The sequence below is a fragment of the Emys orbicularis genome, chromosome 6 (genome assembly GCF_028017835.1).
Source record: "Emys orbicularis isolate rEmyOrb1 chromosome 6, rEmyOrb1.hap1, whole genome shotgun sequence".
Lineage (NCBI taxonomy): Eukaryota > Metazoa > Chordata > Testudines > Emydidae > Emys > Emys orbicularis.
In genome coordinates this window covers 44,514,149-44,533,675 of record NC_088688.1, presented here as the reverse complement: position 1 = coordinate 44,533,675, position 19,527 = coordinate 44,514,149, and the positions used below count along the sequence as shown (strand labels likewise).

The 19,527-nt window shown below is 44.5% G+C and overlaps 2 protein-coding genes across 2 annotated transcripts in view; one reads left to right on the top strand and one right to left on the bottom strand.

Moving 5' to 3' along the window:
* The window catches only part of DMGDH (dimethylglycine dehydrogenase), a 78,981-nt gene extending 70,652 nt beyond the window's left edge, over positions 1-8,329 (bottom strand). The window contains exons 1-2 of the mRNA XM_065406675.1: positions 8,223-8,329; positions 5,264-5,438 (exon numbers count right to left, since the gene is read on the bottom strand). Coding sequence (XP_065262747.1) covers positions 5,264-5,438; positions 8,223-8,329 — 282 coding nt within the window. The remainder of the gene's footprint in view (positions 1-5,263; positions 5,439-8,222) is intronic.
* Positions 8,330-8,783: 454 nt separating this feature from the next.
* Positions 8,784-19,527, top strand: part of LOC135880131 (betaine--homocysteine S-methyltransferase 1) — a 30,881-nt gene continuing 20,137 nt past the window's right edge. Inside the window, exons 1-2 of the mRNA XM_065406274.1 lie at positions 8,784-8,889; positions 14,282-14,414. Coding sequence (XP_065262346.1) covers positions 8,842-8,889; positions 14,282-14,414 — 181 coding nt within the window. The 5' untranslated portion in view covers positions 8,784-8,841. The remainder of the gene's footprint in view (positions 8,890-14,281; positions 14,415-19,527) is intronic.

The following is a 19,527-nucleotide window of genomic DNA, read 5'->3' as shown; positions in this document are numbered from 1 at the left end:
TTTTTTTTTATAAAGCCACAAGCTGAAGAGGGTTCTTGTCGACCCACAGAGTAAAAAAGTTCTAAGAGCACATTATAAAAAAGTGCAATGATGCCTTACATGTAGTTCTTATTTTAAATTTTTCAGCAGCTGAGTGATGTTTCTTCAGAGGGACTTGGGAGAAGGACATCAACAGCTCTGGAGGAGCAAATGGATTGGGCCTGATCTGTTTTTGCCCGCAGCCAAAATCAGATGCTCAACCTGCTGAAGTGAAGAAACAGATTGACAGAGCCAGAAGAGTACCCAGAAGTCACCTACTACAGGACAGGCCCAACAAAGAAATTAACAGAACGCCACTAGCCATCACCTTCAGCCCCCAACTAAAACCTCTCCAGCGCATCATCAAGGATCTACAACCTATCCTGAAGGATGATCCATCCCTCTCACAGACCTTGGGAGACAGGCCAGTCCTTGCTTACAGACAGCCCCCAAACCTGAAGCAAATACTCACCAGCAACCACAAAACAAAAACACTAACCCAGGAACCTATCCTTGCAACAAAGCCCGTTGCCAACTCTGTCCACATATCTATTCAGGGGACACCATCATGGGACCTAATCACATCAGCCACACTATCAGAGGCTCGTTCACCTGCACATCTACCAATGTGATATATGCCATCATGTGCCAGCAATGCCCCTCTGCCATGTACATTGGCCAAACCGGACAGTCTCTACGTAAAAGAATAAATGGACACAAATCAGACATCAAGAATTATAACATTCAAAAACCAGTCGGAGAACACTTCAATCTCCCTGGCCACTCGATTACAGACCTAAAAGTTGCAATATTATAACAAAAAAATTTCAAAAACAGACTCCAACGAGAGACTGCTGAATTGGAATTAATTTGCAAATTGGACACCATTAAATTAGGTGACTTTTCACTAAACTATGTTTCAGACAGTCTCTCCCTATATCTCACAGAGACGGGATCTACAAATGCACAAAGGAGCATATCCACCTGTTTTACATCAGCCCTTTGTATATCAGTCATCTGGCCATGCACTTTTACAGCCCACTGCGGTGCTGCTGTACAATCATTATGAGATGCATCACTGACAAGAATGGTTCTGGAGGGATCCAAACCAAAATGCCTGCAGGTATCCAGGTGTAAGGAACCAAGGTACAGGCAGTCTGGCGTACGAGTCACAGCAGGACTAGCATCCAAGACAGTAGTCAATGAGCAGGCATCACATATTTGCTAGAGCTGGGATCAAAAAGCAAGAGTCAGAATCAGATGGGGGGTCAGTGACTGGAGATCCGGGATAGTGTAAGGCTGGAATCAGGAAGCAAGAATAAGGTCAGAGTTAGGCTGGGGTCAGAGACTGGAGATCAGAAGCCAGATGTGGTCTGGAGTAACAACGAGCCAGAAGTCTATGTTGGTGCCCAGACAACTACCTAGGTCACCCTCCAGGGCAGGGATAATCAATTATTTTTTGTCAAGGTCCAAATTTCTTGGTCAAGGTATAGTCAAGGTCCAGACTCCAGAGAAACTAATACAAAAATAACAACAATAATGATAATAAGTAAATAAAAAGATTTCATGGTCCACTCAAAAGCATCTGGCGATCCGCAGTTTGCCTATTGACTACCCTTGCTTCAGGGTTAAATAGTGCATTTGGCCAGAGGGCTGCAGAGTGGTGTCACTATAGACCCTTTCAGCAGTATTTCCTGCAGCACCTACTCTCCACATTGCTTCTTGAATGTAGCTCTGCATACCCTCCCAGTGGTAATTTGGGAATATCAGCCATCCCAGGGTCCACAGACCCAGGTTTTAGTGCCACAGAGCCGTACATCAATATTCTGCAATGGGTTAGCAGGTCCTGAGGTAATATTATGTATAATTAATATACTCCCCTTTCCCTGCACTTCAGCCTACTTCTCTGCTGAAATATAGGCCAGAGCTCAGTCCTCTCATGATTTCTTTTTATAAAAATGTTATATAGAGTTAAATCACGGAGAGAGAAGACCTGTAATAGACTCACATCTCTGCTTGCTGCTGGCCCCTAATGGTCAGTCATGGCATTGTAGACACTCCATTTTAGTCTCTCCCTCTCCGGGACTAGCAATAAATTCAAGATAGGCTTCATATTAGAGAAGAGAACACCCCTTTATTCAATAAAGAGTCCACCCAGCAAGAAAAGAAACCCCCTTCACTTAGGGCTCTGGTCCCACTCTCGTTTCCCGAGTTGACACTTCCTTCTAAACAGTCTCTGCTTTAAAGTGAGGAACTTCCAGCTCTCTGCCAGGAGCTGTGATACAGCAGTCTTTTCATCATCATTATGCAAAGAACACCTCTCCTTCCCCCATTCTCCTCCCTGAAGCTGGTACTCAGTTTTCACCAGCCTTCTATTATTCTTATACAAAGAAACCCCCCAGTTCTCCTCCCTGGAGCTGGGTTGAGAGAAACAGCCTTTACTCTCTACAGGGAGATCACCATTCTCAACTGATTCCCCCTCCTCGGGGCAGCCCTCACTGAGATCAAATAAGCTTTCTATTAAGCCAGGTACTCATTTAACAATTAAGCCCTAAAGAGTCACCAGGCACTCACCTACTCTCAGGCTGGCTCATCAGCATTCGCCATGGATAGACTGCATGCAGTTGCCCTTCTAAAAGGGCCAGTCACCTCATGACAGGGCCCTACAATTCCTTGAAGATTAACATTTATATATAGAAACATCTGCAGCCACCATTTGGAATCCTTGTGAAAACTCTTCTTAACAACTATGCAGTAACTCTACTGGCGTTTTCTCACAGACTTGCCTACTTTGTTGCTGTTACATAAGTTTCAGTGCGAGTTGTATCTTAGTGCACACACACATACGTACACCCTTCCCTCTGATCTGTTCACAGAGATGACTTCTCAGATTTTGCACTGCGGCACCAAAAGTGTATGTGTCTCAGTTGCACTCCTCAGAGCTAGTTCTTCTTTCATCTCCTCAGAATCGACTCAGCAACAACAGTCCGAAGAGCTCCATAGACAGCAGCAATTGCAGTACTGGTGTCCATAGTTGGTCATCTCCTCAGCTTTCAGCAAGATAGAGAGTCGGATCCAATGTGGCACAGGCTCTGGGACACAGCTCTCACAATAGACACATCTTAGCCCTGTACTGTTCAGCCACTGAGTCCACAGAGCAGTCTCCAAATCCTCTTATTTATAACCTTTCCCTAGTGAGCTCTGACTGACTCAGCTTTCAGACACTGATTTGTGTGGAACCTGTTAGACTGCTAGCCCTTAATGGAAACCCTCTGCATAGCTTCAGAGACAGCTACTGAGCATGCCCAGTAACTACCACACACCCCTCCCTGAGATGCTTCTGGGCCCTTCTCTAAGGGCTCGTCTACACTTGAAATGCTACAGTGTCTCCCTGAAAGGCAGTATCTAGGTCAATGAAAGCATTCCTCTGTCAGCTTAGCACTGTCTACACAGGGGGTAAGGCTGGTTTAACTATGCCACTCAGGGATTTTTCATACCTCCTGAGCGACACAGTTAAGCCAACTTAATTTTCTAATACAGACCAGGCCTCCGTATCCTGCTTTGTTCTCTGCACATATGCAGATGCCAAAGACAGAGGATTCAACAAAAAATCCATGTCACCTCCTCACTGCTTCTCTCCCCTACTTAGACTAAAAAAAATATGTACAATAAAGTATTGCTACAGTACAAGCATGTGTGTTATATTACCACTTGACAGAGGGGCAATGCTGGTGTCAGAATGAGACATTGGATTTGAAAGGAGGGACAACAATATTTTTGTTCAACTTAAGAAAAAAGCTGTTCTTCTAATTTATAGTGATCTCTTGCATTTCTGTTTTAAGTATAACAAATCTCCTTTAGAAGTAAAAATTAAAGTTTATAAACCCAAACTATAGCAGTACTGCCACATTTCTATAATAAATTTTAACAATTATTTTCACTTCTGTGGCACCATCCCTCCAAGAATCCCATAAAAATATACTGGGTCAAACCAATGGTCCATCTAGCCCAGTATCCTGACTTCTGACAGTGACCAGTGCCAGATGCTTCAGAGCAAATAAACAGAATAGGGCAATTATTGAGTGATCCATCCCGCTATCCAGTCCCAGCTTCTGGCAGTCAGATATTTAGGGACACCTAGAGCAAGGGGTAGCATCCATGACCATCTTGCTTAATAGCTGTTGATGGACCTATCCTCCATGAACTTATCTAATTCTTTTTTGAATCCAGTTATACTTTCGGCTATAACATCCCATGTCAATGAGTTCCACAAGTGGACTGTTCACTGAGTGAAGAAGTATTTTCTTATGTTTGTTTTAAATCTGCTGCCTATTAATTTCATTGGGTGACTCCCGGTTCCTGTGAGACAAGGTGGGCGAGGTAAAATATCTTTTATTGGTTCTTGTGTTATGTGAAGCGGTAAATAACTTTTCCTTAGTCACTTTCACCACTCCAGTCATGATTTTATAGACCTCCATCATATCCCCACTTAGTCATCTCTTTTCTAAACTGAGCAGTCCCAGTCTTTTTAATCTGGGGACTGCATATGCAAGCTCCTTCATACCCCAATATTTTTTGTTCTCCTTCTCTGTACTTTTCCAAGTCAAATATATTGTTTTTGAAATGAGGCAACCAGAACTGCATGCAGTATTCAAGGTGTGGGTATATCCTGGATTTAAAACACGTTACCAACATTTATCCTACTTTACAGATGGGGAGCATGGGTAGTTTAAGGGTATGTCTATACTGCAATCACAGGATGCAATCACAGTCAACATACTCAAGAAAGCTTTAATCTAGCTATCTTGGGAGCCAGAACAGTAAAGCCAGGGCAGCACAAGCTTCAGCTCAGGCTGTAAAAATCCTCCCAGAACCCTGGGTTATTTCTCGTGGGGCTAGCCCACACAGAAGCTCATGCTGCCAGAGCTGCACTGTTGTGGGTGACCCTATCTAGCTAGATTAAAAAGTAGCTCAAGTGTCTTGGCTCAAACTGCAATCACAGCCAGTGACTGCAGTCTAGATATACCCTAAGTGACTCTTCAAAGGTCAGATAGTGAGTCTATCATAGATCTAGGAACAGAACCTAGTGTTATCCTTTGTATCTAGATAAATAATAGAGAAACTGATTTTCTGGAAGGCCATGGGGTGGGGGAAATAAAATCTTTGCTCTACTGTCAGATTTTACAAGTCATCTGAAATCTCTTTTCGTATTTGAGATCTTAGCGATTAACAAGATTTTTCTTACTGCATGCCAAGTAGATCCAGCTGTCAGTTCAGATTTTTCAAGCAGAATGACATCCTTCATGCCAGCCTTGGCCAGGTGGTAAGCAAGACTTACACCAATGCAACCACCTCCAATAATCACTGTCTCTGCTGTATCTTTCCATTTAGTTCCCAAGAAAGAAGATGGCTTTTCTTCCCTGGAAAAAGAAAGTCACAAACAGGATACAAAATTGATCTTTTATCTTCTCACCTAAGCTAGTAGTTAAAAGTTACCTTTAAAAATTTACTTTTATCTAGTCTGGCCTCCTGTATCTCACAGGCCATTAAATTTCACCCAGTCACCCCTGTGTTGAGCCCAGTAAATTGGGTTAGACTAAACATTGCAATCCTCAGGAGATTAAACAGTTGTATGACACAGGCAGAGAACAGAAGAGACCGAGGTGTTACCAATGCCCAATGCCCCTGCAATGGCAGGGAACTGATTAGGTTGGATATGCCAGATGATACCAGCTGGTAATCCATGCTCTATGATGCAGAGAAAGGTGAAAGAACCCCAAGGTCCCTGCCAATCTGAACTGGGGAAAAAATTCTTTCTGAACCCAGATTTGGTGATCAGTAAGACCCTGAGCATTTGAGCAAGACCACCAGCTAGGCATCTAAGGCAGCAGACCCTCTATATCAGTGGTGGGCAACCTGCGGCCCGCACGCGGCCTGTCAGGGTAATCCATTGGCGGGTCGCAAGATAGTTTGTTTACATTGATTGTCCGCAGGCATGGCCACCCGCAGCTCCCAGTGGCCACGATTCGCCATTCCCAGCCAATGGGAGTTGTGGGAAGCGGCAGCCAGCAAGTCCGTGCGGCCTGTGCCACTTCCCACAGCTCCCATTGGCTGGGAACGGCAAACCGTGGCACTGGGAGCTGCGGGCGGCTGTGTCTGCCGACAGTCAATGTAAACAAAGTGTCTCACGGCCCGCCAATGGATTACCCTGACAGGCAGCATGGGGGCCACAGGTTTCCCACCACTGCTCTATACCATCTCATAACACTAGATGATCTGATGATCCTTTCTGGCCTCACACTCTATGTCCATATGACACTGGTTCACCCTGTCCAGTGCCCCATCTACAACAGTGGTCACCCTCTGATGTTTCAGAGGAAGGCAAAAAAAACAAAACAAAACAAAAACCCCAGCTCCTGGATCATTTCTGTGGCCCTCCTTTGAACTTTCTTCAGTATTTCTACATCTTTCTTGAAATGCAGACATTAATACTGGGCACAGTATTAGTATTAGTAGCAGTGTTACCAAAGCTGTGTACAAAAGCAAAATCACTTCCCTACTTCTACCTGATATTCACCTTTTTATAAATCCTAGGATTGCATTAGCCCTTTTGCAACAGCCTTGAAATGAGAGCTCATGTTGAGGTGGTTACCCATGATGACCCCTAAATCCTGTTCTGAGTCATTGCTTTCCAAAACCAAGTACACCTCTACCCCAATATAACGCGACCCGATATAACACGAATTCGGATATAACACGGTAAAGCAGCGCTCCGGTGGGGCGGGGCTGCGCGCTCCGGTGGATCAAAGCAAGTTCAATATAACGCGGTTTCACCTATAACGCGGTACGATTTTTTGGCTCCCGAGGACAGCATTATATCAGGGTAGAGGTGTATCCCATCCTGTAGGTATAACCTGAATTCTTTGTTCCCTAATGTATTACCTTTAATTCAGCTTTGTTAAATCCATTTTGCTGGATTGTGACCACCTAAACCAAGCAATTCAAAGCACTCTGTAACAGTAACCTGTCCTCCTTGTTATTTATTACCCCACCAATTTTTGTGTCATCTGCAAACTTTACCAGCAAAGATTATATATATCATGGTCTACTCTAAATCACTGATAAAAATATTCAATAATGTTGGATCAAGAAGCAATTCCTGGTGGACCCCTCTAGAAACATCTCTCCATTAACTAAATTTTGGGATCTGTTAGTGAGACCATTTTTATCCATCTAAGGTATGCCCTGATGGTGCCATGCAATGCAGTTTTAAAAATCAGAATGTCATTTGGTACTAAATCAAATGCCACGGAGAAATCCAGGTACACTAAATCAACATAGTTGCTGTAATCCTGTTCTTTTTAAAAAGGTAACGCTTGACAAGACCTACCTTCCATAAAAAACATGCTAAACTGGCATTAATTATATTTTTAGCTTCTAATTCTTTGATAGAGTCCCAGATTAACCAGTCCATTATTTTGCCAACGATTGATCTCAAGCTAATATGGTCTGTGGTTCCCGTTGTGGAAGCAGAGAAAGAAAATAGAGAGAAAATAAAGTATCTGACTTGCTGTACCCATACAAAAAGTGAGAACTCTGTTATTCTCCGACACCTTTTTAAACATTGGAAATGCCCTGGCATTCCATCAGTCCTTTGGATTTTCCCTAGGTTTCTAAGATTTGTTAAAAATTAACAGTAAGTGGTTCAGAGAGCTCCTTGGCTAGCTCCTTTAAGACTCTGGGGTGTAAGTTATGCAGCGCTGCTATGAATATGTTTAATTTTAGCAGCAGTTGCTAATATGTCCCTCTTCACTTGTAATGAAGCCAAAACTGTCTGACGCCTTTCACTAGTATTTTAAAGCCTTCTTCGCTGTCAAACCCAGCAGATTGGTATGATTCGGGGGTGCCTCTTTTCTGTGAATCGCAGCACTTACTTTGTTATTCAGCTGTTAAAACGATGAAGGGAATGGCTATGGCAGAATTTAGGGATGGGGAGACCTATATTAGGTCAGCTCGCCCATCCTCACCTCTGTCACTCGGGGTCATACAACATCTGCTGGGAGAAGTGGAGCCTGTGCACAGGGAAGCCGTCGCCTAGCGAAGTACTTCCATTCGCACCAACATTTTCCCTCCAGAAAAACGCGATGAGAGCGCGCGTCGCGAACCACCCCCAGCGCAGGCTCTAGCCCGCAGGCAGGACTTACCGCCCCGCAGTGCCGGAGCCGCTGCTAAGGGGGCGCGCCCGGCGGGGTAAGGGGAGCTCTCGGCCTCGCAGCTGGGGTGGGAGCAGCCTTAGGGCTCCCCGCAGCATGGCGCGTGCCGGACCCTCGCAGGCGCTGGGTGGGCTGGCTCACTCGGCAGGGTTGGAAGACTGCCTTCCCCGGCACCCCCAGTGGCCAATCCCCTTAGCGGAGGGAGCCGGGCCCGCCCCGCCCCGCCCGCGGGGGGTCAGAGCTGCCCTGCGGGGGGATGCGGGGGCACGGAGCCACCCCCCAGCGAACAAGGTCCTGCTGCCTTCCCTGTCAGCGAGTGTGAAGTTACATCACGTCGGAGTGGGCAAGGGGCCAAAGCGCCGTGAGCCCGGGCAGAGCCGCGCGGGGCTCACACAGGATTGGCAGCCCCGCAGCGGGGCCAGGGTCCCAGGGAGGGTGTTGCCTGTTCCGTAATGGGAGTTGGGGGCAGACCCGGCCACCCAGGACCCACCCCGCATCCCGCCTCTCCTCCGGGCCTATAAAGGGGCGGGCGGGGCTACGTACGCCGAGTCTCTAGCTTCCGGCAGTAAGTGCCTGGGTGCAAAGGCAGCGCTGTTAACGCCCCGGAAAGATGCAGTCGCTGCCTGTCGGAGCGAGCCCCCAGCACGCCAAGAAGAAGGTAAATGCCCGGGGACTCGCGCCTGTCTAGGAGCCGCTGGGGGCGTAGGAAGTCCCCAGTCCGTCCCACGTGCAGGCTCCCTGTAGCCGCTGGGGGGGCTGGAGCGGTCGGCCCGGCAGCTCTCTTGGGGGTAGCTGCGTGTGGCTGCTCCAGTTGTCCCGTGATGTGCTCCAAGGAGAAGCGGCCGCCAAAGCTCCCGCTGCCGCTAAGGGTTTGAGCCCCTCACTTGCAAAGTCTGGAGGCACAGCTGTGTTGGAACAAACAGGATCGCTTCGCTGAGCTACCATGGGCGGGCACCGCCCCCTGCTCCCATTCGGGGCTGCTGCTACTAGTGCATGGCCGAGGGAGGGAGTGGGAAATAGAACCATCATGCAAATTGAGTGGGGCAAAATCCTGCTCTGAGAATAGCACTACCAGTCATCTCTCTGATATTGCCACCTCCTTCCAAGCACAGACCCTTTCCTCCTAGAGCATGGGAGGAGAGCGCCTGATTTCAGGCAGGTTTCAGAGGGGTAGCCTTGTTAGTCTGTATAAGCAAAAACAAAGAGGAGTACTTGTGGCACCTTAGAGATTAACAAATTTATTTGATCATAAGCTTTCCTGGGCTAAACCCACTTCATCAGATGCATCAGCTGATGTCAGACAATTTGAGGCTGAGAAGCAGTTTCTATAGTTGGCAGGTTCAATAGGTGTTGTAACATTTAGTAACAGAATTTGCCGTCCTGCTCTTTCCTAGGACAGTGGTCTTCAACATTTTTTCATTTGCAGACCTCTACAAAATTTCAAATGTGGGTTGCACCCCTTTGGAAATCTTAGACTTAGTCTGCAGACCCCCAGAGGTCCGTGGACCACAGGTTGAAAACTACTGGCCTAGGACTTTACCTTTTTTAAAACTTTTACAACCCTCTGATTGTTTTTAAATCAAAAGGTAAATATATAAACATTTCTACAAATAGGTAGATACAGTGAAAAGTTGAAGAGTTAACAGAAGCAAAATATAATCCCATGATCATAAATGTATCCATTGAGCTATTAAATTATTATAAATTATTCTCTTATATAACTTTATGCTGCAACATTCATATTTAGAATGTAATGGCTTGATCAAATGAGTGAGGAAATGAAGCCACCTCTGAGTTCTTACCAGGATTTGAATAATTTGTTGTTTTATATTATTTGATATGCTGGATGAACAGTATTCATTATTCTTTAAAATTCTAGGAGTGCTGTATATTAAGTTGTTATTAAAATACCATATGCACAATTCTTAATCAGATAGGATTTCTATCCCTAGCTTCCTTGCAACTGTACAAGATTAAAGTTACTCCTCCATATATTTATATGACTAAATCCCTATTGTTTTTGTGAGGGTACACAGATAAATGAGAGCCTTTGTACAGTCAGACAGTTAGTTGAAGAAATATACTTAGATTGATGGTAACAGGTTACAATCCATTGACCAAACATTTGAACAATATCTAAACAAAATTTGATGGTTTCAGAGCAATAGCATATACCAGATATCTCTTCATGAAAGGGTCTGTGAAACCATATAATTACACCATGTTCATGGAATATTGCACTTGTGTGAAAATGTTTTAACTATTCTAAGTAACACTTAAGATTCCTATAAATGAAAGGGATCAGAGGGAATTTTTTTTTTCAATTTTGCTTTATATAAAACACTATATATACAGCCACTTTTACTGTTCCCCTTAATAGCCAGTAAATTAAGCTGTAGCTACGCTACCAATTATCCCTAAAATTTCCTATCATTGCTAGCACCAACTGGTGCAACTTCACTCACGGTAGCCTGGGTAGGAAATTGTAGGGAAGCTAAATTTAAAAAGCCTTAGTTAGTTTTCCATGATGATTGTGTGGGGCTTTCATCCAGCAAAGGGATTGAAAAAGATTTTTTTTTTTTTTAAATAAAAATGTGATGTGTTATGTTTTTTGGGTTTATTTTTTACCTCTGCAATTAGCAAGGATTCTCAGGAAGAACTGCCTTGAATTAATTTTTAACAGAATAATGGCCAACAAGTTCCCATTAAAGAGTATGATTTGATTTAACTCAGCACATTAAAACATAGTGTCCATATTTCATATTAACATGTATTCGGTACTTTGTAGTAGCTTGTAACTAATGCATGAGGTGATCTGAAATGTTTCCTCCCCTTTAAAGTTTCAGTCCGCTCCATCTTCATTAAACTTTTAAGTGAACTCCCCCGGTGAAAGCTTCCTTGGCAGACCATGGAAACAGAGACCCAGATTATGATCTTCTACATCAGGGGTGGGAAAACTACGGCCCACGGGGCCGCATCTGGCCCGTCTGACCTTTTAATCTGGCCCTCGAGCTCCTGCCGGGGAGCAGGGTTGGGAGCTTTCCCCGCTCCGGTGCTCCAGCCGGGGAACGAGGTCAGGGGTTTGCCTTGCTCCACTTGTGCGTGCAGCAGCTCCGCGTGGCTCCTGGCAGCAGGAGCAGCCAGGGGGTTTCGCATCTGCCAGCTCTGCAGATCCCATTGGCCAGGAACCGTGGCCAATGGGAGCTGCAGGGGCGCTGCCTGCGGACGGGCAGCATGCAGAGCAATGTGGCCCCGCCTCTGGAGGGGAGGCAGGCTGCTGTTTCCAGGAGCTGCTTCAGGTAAGTGCCGCCTGGATCCTGCACCCCTGAGCCCCCCCCCATGCCCCAACCCCTTGCCCCAGCCCTGATCACCCTCCAAATCCTTTGATCCCCGCCTGGAGCACCCTCCTGCACCCCAAACTCCTCATCCCCAGCCCCACCCCAGAGTCTGCACCCCCAGCCTGAGCCTCCCCCTGTGCACCCCAATCCCCTGCCCCAGTCGAGAGCCCCCTCCCGCCCTCCGAACGACTCCATCCCAGCACTGAGCACCCGTCTGCACCCCCAGCTGAAGCCCTCATCTCCTCTGTGTGTCCCCATGCACCCCAATCCCCTGGCCCTTCATACAATTTCCATACCAAGGTGTGGCCCTCAGGCCAAAAAGTTTGCTCACTCCTGTTCTACATGGCAGATTTATTCTAGATTGCTTGGCCAGGCCCATTTTAAGCACTCAATTATTCATTTGCAAACAATAATCTTAACAAAGGCTCTGAACTTTCATAGTTACAACACAAATTCACAAATGCACATTAATGACTGGGAAATGCCTTCTGAGTTGCTGAATTTTGCAAGTTGAGGCCTGTTCCTACTCACGTTGAAATCAATGTCAAAACTTCCATTGTTGATTTTAATTGGAGCGGTATCGGGCTCACAGTGCATAAGCAAATCGTTGTTGTTGTTTTTTTTTAATAGCAGGGACGCTGCATTATGAAATTTACTTTGTTCATTTATTTAGAAAATGTCATTTTAGTCTGAAATATTTATGCTAATAGTATGTAAGTCAATGTTCTTACAGTATAATTTTTAGAACAAAGTTAATGTGAGAGCTTACTCAGATCTCTGTCAAAGCTGTGCTGAGAAATAACTGGTCGTCATCTTTGTATATGCAATCTACAAGGTGTGTGGGTTAGTGAAGTGCTAATTACAGAGGTTTTACTTTACACATCTCAAAGAGAAAATCTATCAAAGGATGGAGACTAAAAAGTGGAAAAAGTCTTCTACCAGGGGCTTTCAAACCACATACAACTGTATATGCACAAAGCTTTCATTTTCCTCCAGAGCTCAGATACTACTGCATAAAATAATAAACTGTATTATGCCATCTGAAAAGGATAGATATGGAGGGTAATGTGGCTAGCCTTAACTGTAAAAACTTTGAACTCCAAGGCCCATGACTGTGTAGTCATTGTGAAATGTCTGGCTACATCTGATTTTTTTTTTTTTTTTTCAATAAAATGCAAACAAATATGGGATCCGAATGCGGAATCTAATATGTAGGGATATTATGCGATTGTGGTCCACTTATTAGAAGTCTTTGGGTACATAAACCAATGAGAGGAATACGAGACATCTAATATTTTCAGATACAACCCAATGCAATATTCTCTTGCGCCAGTATTCATATTATAAAAGAAAACTATTCGCATTTTCTTTACACTAGCTTACAATTCAAGACAAAAAATGGGGCAAAACATGAAAAAGCTGAATTTTTTTTGTAACCTGGCATCTTTTTAAACTTCTGGGCTGTGCAAAATGGGCAAGGTTCTCTTTGATTTTTACAAATGTGTGTGAGCAAATCCAACCAAGTGAAAACAGCTTGCACAGAAAGCTAAAATGAGATTGCAGCATTTTAAGATGTCCGATATTTGTGTCAGTAAAATGTTACATGCATGCTTTTTTAGCTGTGGCATGATACTGTTACCGCCCAAGTGCTCGAGGCGGACTTCAAATGGTCCGTTGCCCGGTGTGCTTGGCACCAATAAAGACACCGAGGGGAGAAAGCAAGCCAAGTTTATTTCAGAGCTCTGAAATGGCACTAGGAGACCAGCATGTCTCAAATCCAGTGCAACAAATACAAATAACTTTTACCTTTTATACTTCAAGCAGTTTCTGTGTAAGCCTTTGTCCTGTTACTCCCTCTTACACCTCCCACCCCTCCCTTCTCTAGCAGTTACAATTAGGAACGTTCCCATACGCCTGCTTATCTTGTGGCCTTGCAAGGCCTGTTTACAGCAGTCTGCCTGCTAGAAAAGCTGACCCTTACATTTCTGCTTCAGCTTGCTACAAAGCCTGTAAGCAGCGAGCACAGAAGTAGGTGAGAGTTCACAAGATGGGATTTGGGGGTGCAGATAGGCCCAGAGCAAAAGAGCTTCATCGACACTTTGGTCTTCCACTCTCCCGAGTTACCTGGTAGCTATGCCTAGTGGTCCCCCAACAATACTTTCGTTGTGTCATTTTGTACCACAAGCTACTTGTGGTGCAGCATTGCCTAGGTGACCTTTATCTCAGCTGAAGCGTAAATGAGTTACTAAAAAAGTAGGACACTAGTGTTTCTCTTCCAATAGTTAACAAATATTTTGGGAGCACATAGGGCCCATAATGGGTGGGATTTTAACCATTTATTTTCATGGGAGCATGACTGGGCCCTTGACGTGTGATTTTTTTTTTTTGGGAACGGTGCATTTTTAAATTTTTTTAATAAAATTGTGATCATAGTCGGGAGCCTAGGTACTATATGTATGCTTATTATAATAAAATCCTACATTCTTTGAAAACTAACCTTGTGCCATTGTTTAAGCCTGAAAGATGCTTTAAAGAAACAATAACATATTGTTATTGCTGCTGCTGTTGTTGTTGTTCTGATTGCAGTAACCCGCAAATTATGCTTGGCTGTTTCCAAAAAACAAAGGATGAGAAAGTCCCTATCTTGAAAAGTGTGTAGCCTACAAAACGACATAGCTACAGTCCATCAACCTTTCCTCCCTTATTATTCAGGGTATTCTAGAACGTCTAGATGCTGGAGAAATTGTGATTGGAGATGGAGGATTTGTGATAGCTCTTGAAAAGAGAGGTTATGTAAAAGCTGGACCCTGGACTCCAGAAGCTGCAGTAGAACACCCAGAAGCAGGTCAGTCTTAACAAGAAACTGTAATCATGTGGAGAATGTAAAAATCTTTGATTATATATAATAAATTACATTATTTTGTTATTAGAATTCTTAGCAGGTTTTTAAATAGAAGTATTGAAACAGCTGCTCGATTATTTAAGACTCATGCACCTTTGTTGTAGTGGGGCTATTTTAGGAGTTGTGTATTGACTTAAAATGATATAGTTTGTTTATTTAATACCTGCAAGAAATTAGAAGTTTTTAATAATGACTGTAAGGGCTTAGAGATCTTTTCATATACTCCACTATACTCATATACTTTCAAGATTTACTCCACTGTGAAATGAGAAAAAATTAAAGGCTATAAGAACATAAGAAATGCTGAAGTGGAACAGACTAGGTATCTTCTCTCTGACAATGGCCAATGCAACATACTTCAGCGGATGGTGTAACCTCCTTCTTCTGTCTCCCCCAAAATGCACTTAATGGAGCAATTCTCTACCATGAGGAGGAATTTCTTCCTGACCTAGCAAGTGATCAGCTTCTGCCTCAAAGCATGAGGATTGAAAATTATAGCATAACCAGTGTAATGTAGATGCTATTATCTATTTATGTATGCAGTCTTTTCTAGAAACGTAATAGTCCTTATAACATCCTGTGGCAGCATATTCCACAAGCCAGTTTACAATGGGTAGAAAAGTATTTCCTTTGATACATTTTAAATGTGGTGCCCTTAAATTGAATACAGAAAATAGGAGTGCCAGAGTAGCCTTTTTTATAACATGTCTATAAAATAACTAATATCTCCTCACTCTAATCTTTCCAAACTTCTTTGAGCCTCTCTTTATATGGAAGCCTTCTCACAATGCCTTTTAAACAGGGCTTAAAACCATCTATGACACTTGTTACTAATGTGCTGATAACCTATTACTCATGTCTATAACATGCTTATAACATTTATTAACCCTTTATATATTATGAAGTGTGAACATTTCCTCTTCTGTGCAGTGTGGCGCCTCCTCTGCACTGCTGACTTTTGCTCCTCCACCCTGCACAGTAATGTTACACAGAAAGTAGGTGTGGAAAATAGAGGAAGCAGCTGGCTGGGCCAGTTGGTGTGAGAACTGCTACAGAGCTATCAAATCCCTCCTACCTTGTAAGGAAAGCACATAAGAGATGGAGGCTCTGGACAGGGGGAAGGGAGGGAAAAAGAACTGAAGAAGAAAGTGGGAGCCTAGGAAGAGAAGAAGATGAGGACTAAGAAAAGGAGACCATGGGAGGGAGGAGATGGGTAGGGCAGATGACAGGGAGGGCAAGGTTGTGTGTTTTTGTTTGTTTGTTTTGTAGAGGGGAGAAATGTTACCTGAGTAGGGATTAGAGAGTTCAGAAATGAGCCCTAAATGCCTACAATGTGAAATGTGTAAACAACTTAAAATGCTATCACTGTATTAAGAACAGGAGTACTTGTGGCACCTTAGAGACTAACAAACTTATTTGAGCATTATGCTCAAATAAATTTGTTAGTCTCTAAGGTGCCACAAGTACTCCTGTTCTTTTTGCGGATACGGACTAACACAGCTGCTACTCTGAAACCTATCACTGTACTGAAACCCTGGCAAGATCTCTAATACTATTGCTTGGTCATATGTGCAAGGTCAGATTTTGTCCACATGGTGGGTTGAAATGAAAAATGATTTGAATGAGTTGTACTTTAAAACTTTAAAAATACAGCACATCTTTAGCTAATACACCTCAACTATGACTGCAAAGAACTCTTAAATTATTGTTAAGATTCCAGTAGTTGCTAGAGGCCCAACCACGATGGGGGTCTATTGTGCTAGGCACTGTACACCTAGGAAGAGACAATCACTGCCTTTAAAGAATTTACAATCTAAATAGACAAGACACACAAAGGAAGTAACATCCCCCTTTACAAATAGATTTTAAAATGTACACAGCTATTGTGACAAGCCAGAAGTCACCTAGGAAGTCTGTAGCCCAGCTGGGAATTACTGGGTGAAATTTGTTGGCCTTTGTTACGTAGGAGGTCCGATTAGATGATCGTGATGGTCCCTTCTGGCCTTACAATTGATGACTTAAACCCAGTTATCGTGAGGTTTCAGGCCAGTGTCTAAACCATAAGGCTATCCTTCCTCTCTAAATATTGACAAATTTAAGGTCCTGCTGATTCCTTTCCTGGTTGTTTGGGATATTCATCTAGTTTGCATGTTTATGAAATTTTTTTTATTGGTTCACCTGCATCACCAGTTCCTTGATTTTTGTGAACTGTGCACTCTGCTGGGATGCCACAATCAAAAGCAAAGAGCACTTGAAGCCTGTGGGGAGAGGGAGGTAAAACAAGTCAAGCATTATTAAGGAGCTGTACGAGAATTTGTGGTCTCTCTTATTGACCCACACTCTTAGAAGTTGGAACCCTTCAGGGAGTTCTATTTCAGCCTTGTTGTCAGTTCATTGACCCATGAAGGATACAAAAGACATGGGAAAGGCTCCTGTGGTTATCACAATGTAGGTTCTGGAGCTCAGCTGTCATAAGATAGAAACTTTAGGAGCAGCCAAGCCCAAAGAAGGGTTGGCTGGATTCTTGTGATAACTTTATTTAAAAAGTAACGCATGTGCGCGCACACACACACCCTCAGAAGGGTGTGAGTCTTGAACATGTTTTAACTGTTTTAGCATAGGGTAAGATTTCCATCAGCTCACAAGAGAACAGCACTTATTTTACCCTGTAACACAGGCACCAGCATACTTCAATGATGAGTATTACTGCACTAGAAGAGGGTGTGCAGTAGTGTCACATAGCAGAAACAGGATCCATAAGGACTGTGAAAATTGTAAAAAGCATTTTCAATTTTCTGACCAGCTGTATCAATGACCCTTTATGGAAAGTGGCTGATAGAAAAACAAACTAGTGAATCCTAGAAGTATTCTGAAGTGGCCCTTTGTTTGGAGTGAATGACCTATTTTTTTTTTTAAATTATAATTAAAAATAAATGCTGCTCACACCTGGAGTGTTTTGACTGTCTCTGTTTAAAGGATGTGAGATTGAAACTTGATACTGCTACTTGATGCAGGATTCGAAGAACTTTCAGAACTCTGAAGTTGAGCAATAAGCTATGTTCCTGACTGGTTCTTGTGTAATAGCTGGTATAAGCAGTGTTCTGTTAGAGCAGCCTCCTGGGTTATTCCAGAGTATGAGTGCAGGATAAGAATGGTCTGGTTTGTGTGCTCAGCACTGCCCTCTACTGAGTGGAATCAAACTTGCCCATGTATATAGATACACACTATACTCCTGAGGTCAAAAAAAAATAAAAAATCCTGCCCACAATATTTTAAAATTCTGCAAATGTTATTTGTCAAAGAAACGTGGAGGCTCCAGCATGGCATTGGAGAGCACATTCTGGGGCAGTGGGGCTCAGTAGAGTAGGGGTCCAGGTGCAGCTGGTTGGGGCTTGGTGAGATGGGGATGTGGGTGGCTTGTCGGGGTGGTCCAGGGGGAGTGGGGCTCATCAAGGTGGGTTCTGAGTGCGGGTGGGGGGAAAGCCTTGGCGGGTAGGCTGGGTATGATGGCATCTAGATGCATGGGGCTTGGGCGGATAGGGGAGCAGCTCTCTGTACAGTGATCCCTCCCCCTGCAGCTGAGGAGTGATGGAAGCCGGGAGAGGAGTTTGCAGAGCTTCCTGCAGCTGGGGAAGAAATCTGGGAGTGTATCTGACCCGGTCCTGGATGCCATGCAAGGGAAGAGGAAGTCCCATCCTCCCCAGTCCAGCCGTGACTAGCAGCTGAGCCTGGTGCAGGGTAGAAGCCACCAGCCAGGTCTTCCCCAGCCCCTCCCCCTGCCCCACAGTGATTTACCTCTCTGCCGGCTGCCCTGGGCACCCAAAACATTCTGATGGGGAAGCCACAAGAGCAGTCATGCGACCCTCCCCAGCAGAAAGTCATTTTTCTGTGGGGAAGCAAAGAAATCTGTGGAGGCATAAATTCTGTGGATGTGCAGTGGCACAGAGTTCCCCTAGGAGTAACTCTAGTGACTACGTTTGAGCTAGATCTGGGTTGGAAGCCTGTATTTCTTGAAGATTGTGTTTTCTAGTCCTCATATTGCATCCACAGAGTTGGCTAATGAATCAGGTTGTCTATCAGCAGTGTGATATGATATCAAAGGCTTTTTTTAAAACCTCTCCAAACATCGGCCTTGGAAATAGACATTTTTATATCATATTACCATACGCCTTTATAAAAGTCCAAGGGACAGTGTGGCAAAGCTTTGGCTATGGGATACAGGGGCTTACACTTCTGTCTTACTATTTCATATCTACCTAGGGTGGTTGTCTTCCAAAAGAAATTACCATCTGTCTGGTTTCTATTTAGTGGACTGTGTATAAAATAAATTGTTAATCCCTGTTCACCTACTGTGACAACTGCAGCGTTCTATATACAAACTGATCACTGATTGCTTCTAATGGACCTGATCTCGTAGGTAAAATTCCTACTAAAATCACTGGAAGTTTTGCCTCCAAAAGTACAGGATTGGGCCCAACCAAAGCATTACATTTAACTTTATGGGACAAGTGAAATTTGTGTTAGGATTGCAAGTTCTTTGGGGGCAAGTACCTTCTTTTCATTATATATGTACAATGCCCAGTAAAATGGGCCCTTGGTCTTGGTTGGAGTTTCTAGGTGCTACCACCGTACAGATAATAAATAGTATTAAGTTTGGGTAGAAAAGGGGGAATAGCAAATGCTGGCTGTAAGAGGAGGGCAGGGGTGAAAGTAGAAATAGGGACTTACCGGTAGGGGGCTGGGTTGGGGCCAGCTCTGGCCCCCGGAAGGGGCGGGGCCTCGGGTGGAAGGGGCGGGGATGGGGGGGTCAGAGCCCGCCCTGGCCCGGTAAGTGCCCCCGCCGAGGTAGCTGGGGGCTCTGGCAGCAGTTTAAAGGGCCCAGGGCTTGGCCGCCGCTACCACCCCGGGCCCTTTAAACCACTACCGGAGCCCCAGCTGCCGCTGCTACCCCAGGACTCCGGCAGCGGGGCTCTGGGGGCGATTTAAAGGGCCTGGGGCTCTCCTGCCTCTACAGCCCCGGGCCCTTGAAATAGCTGCTGGAGCCTGCCGGAGCGGG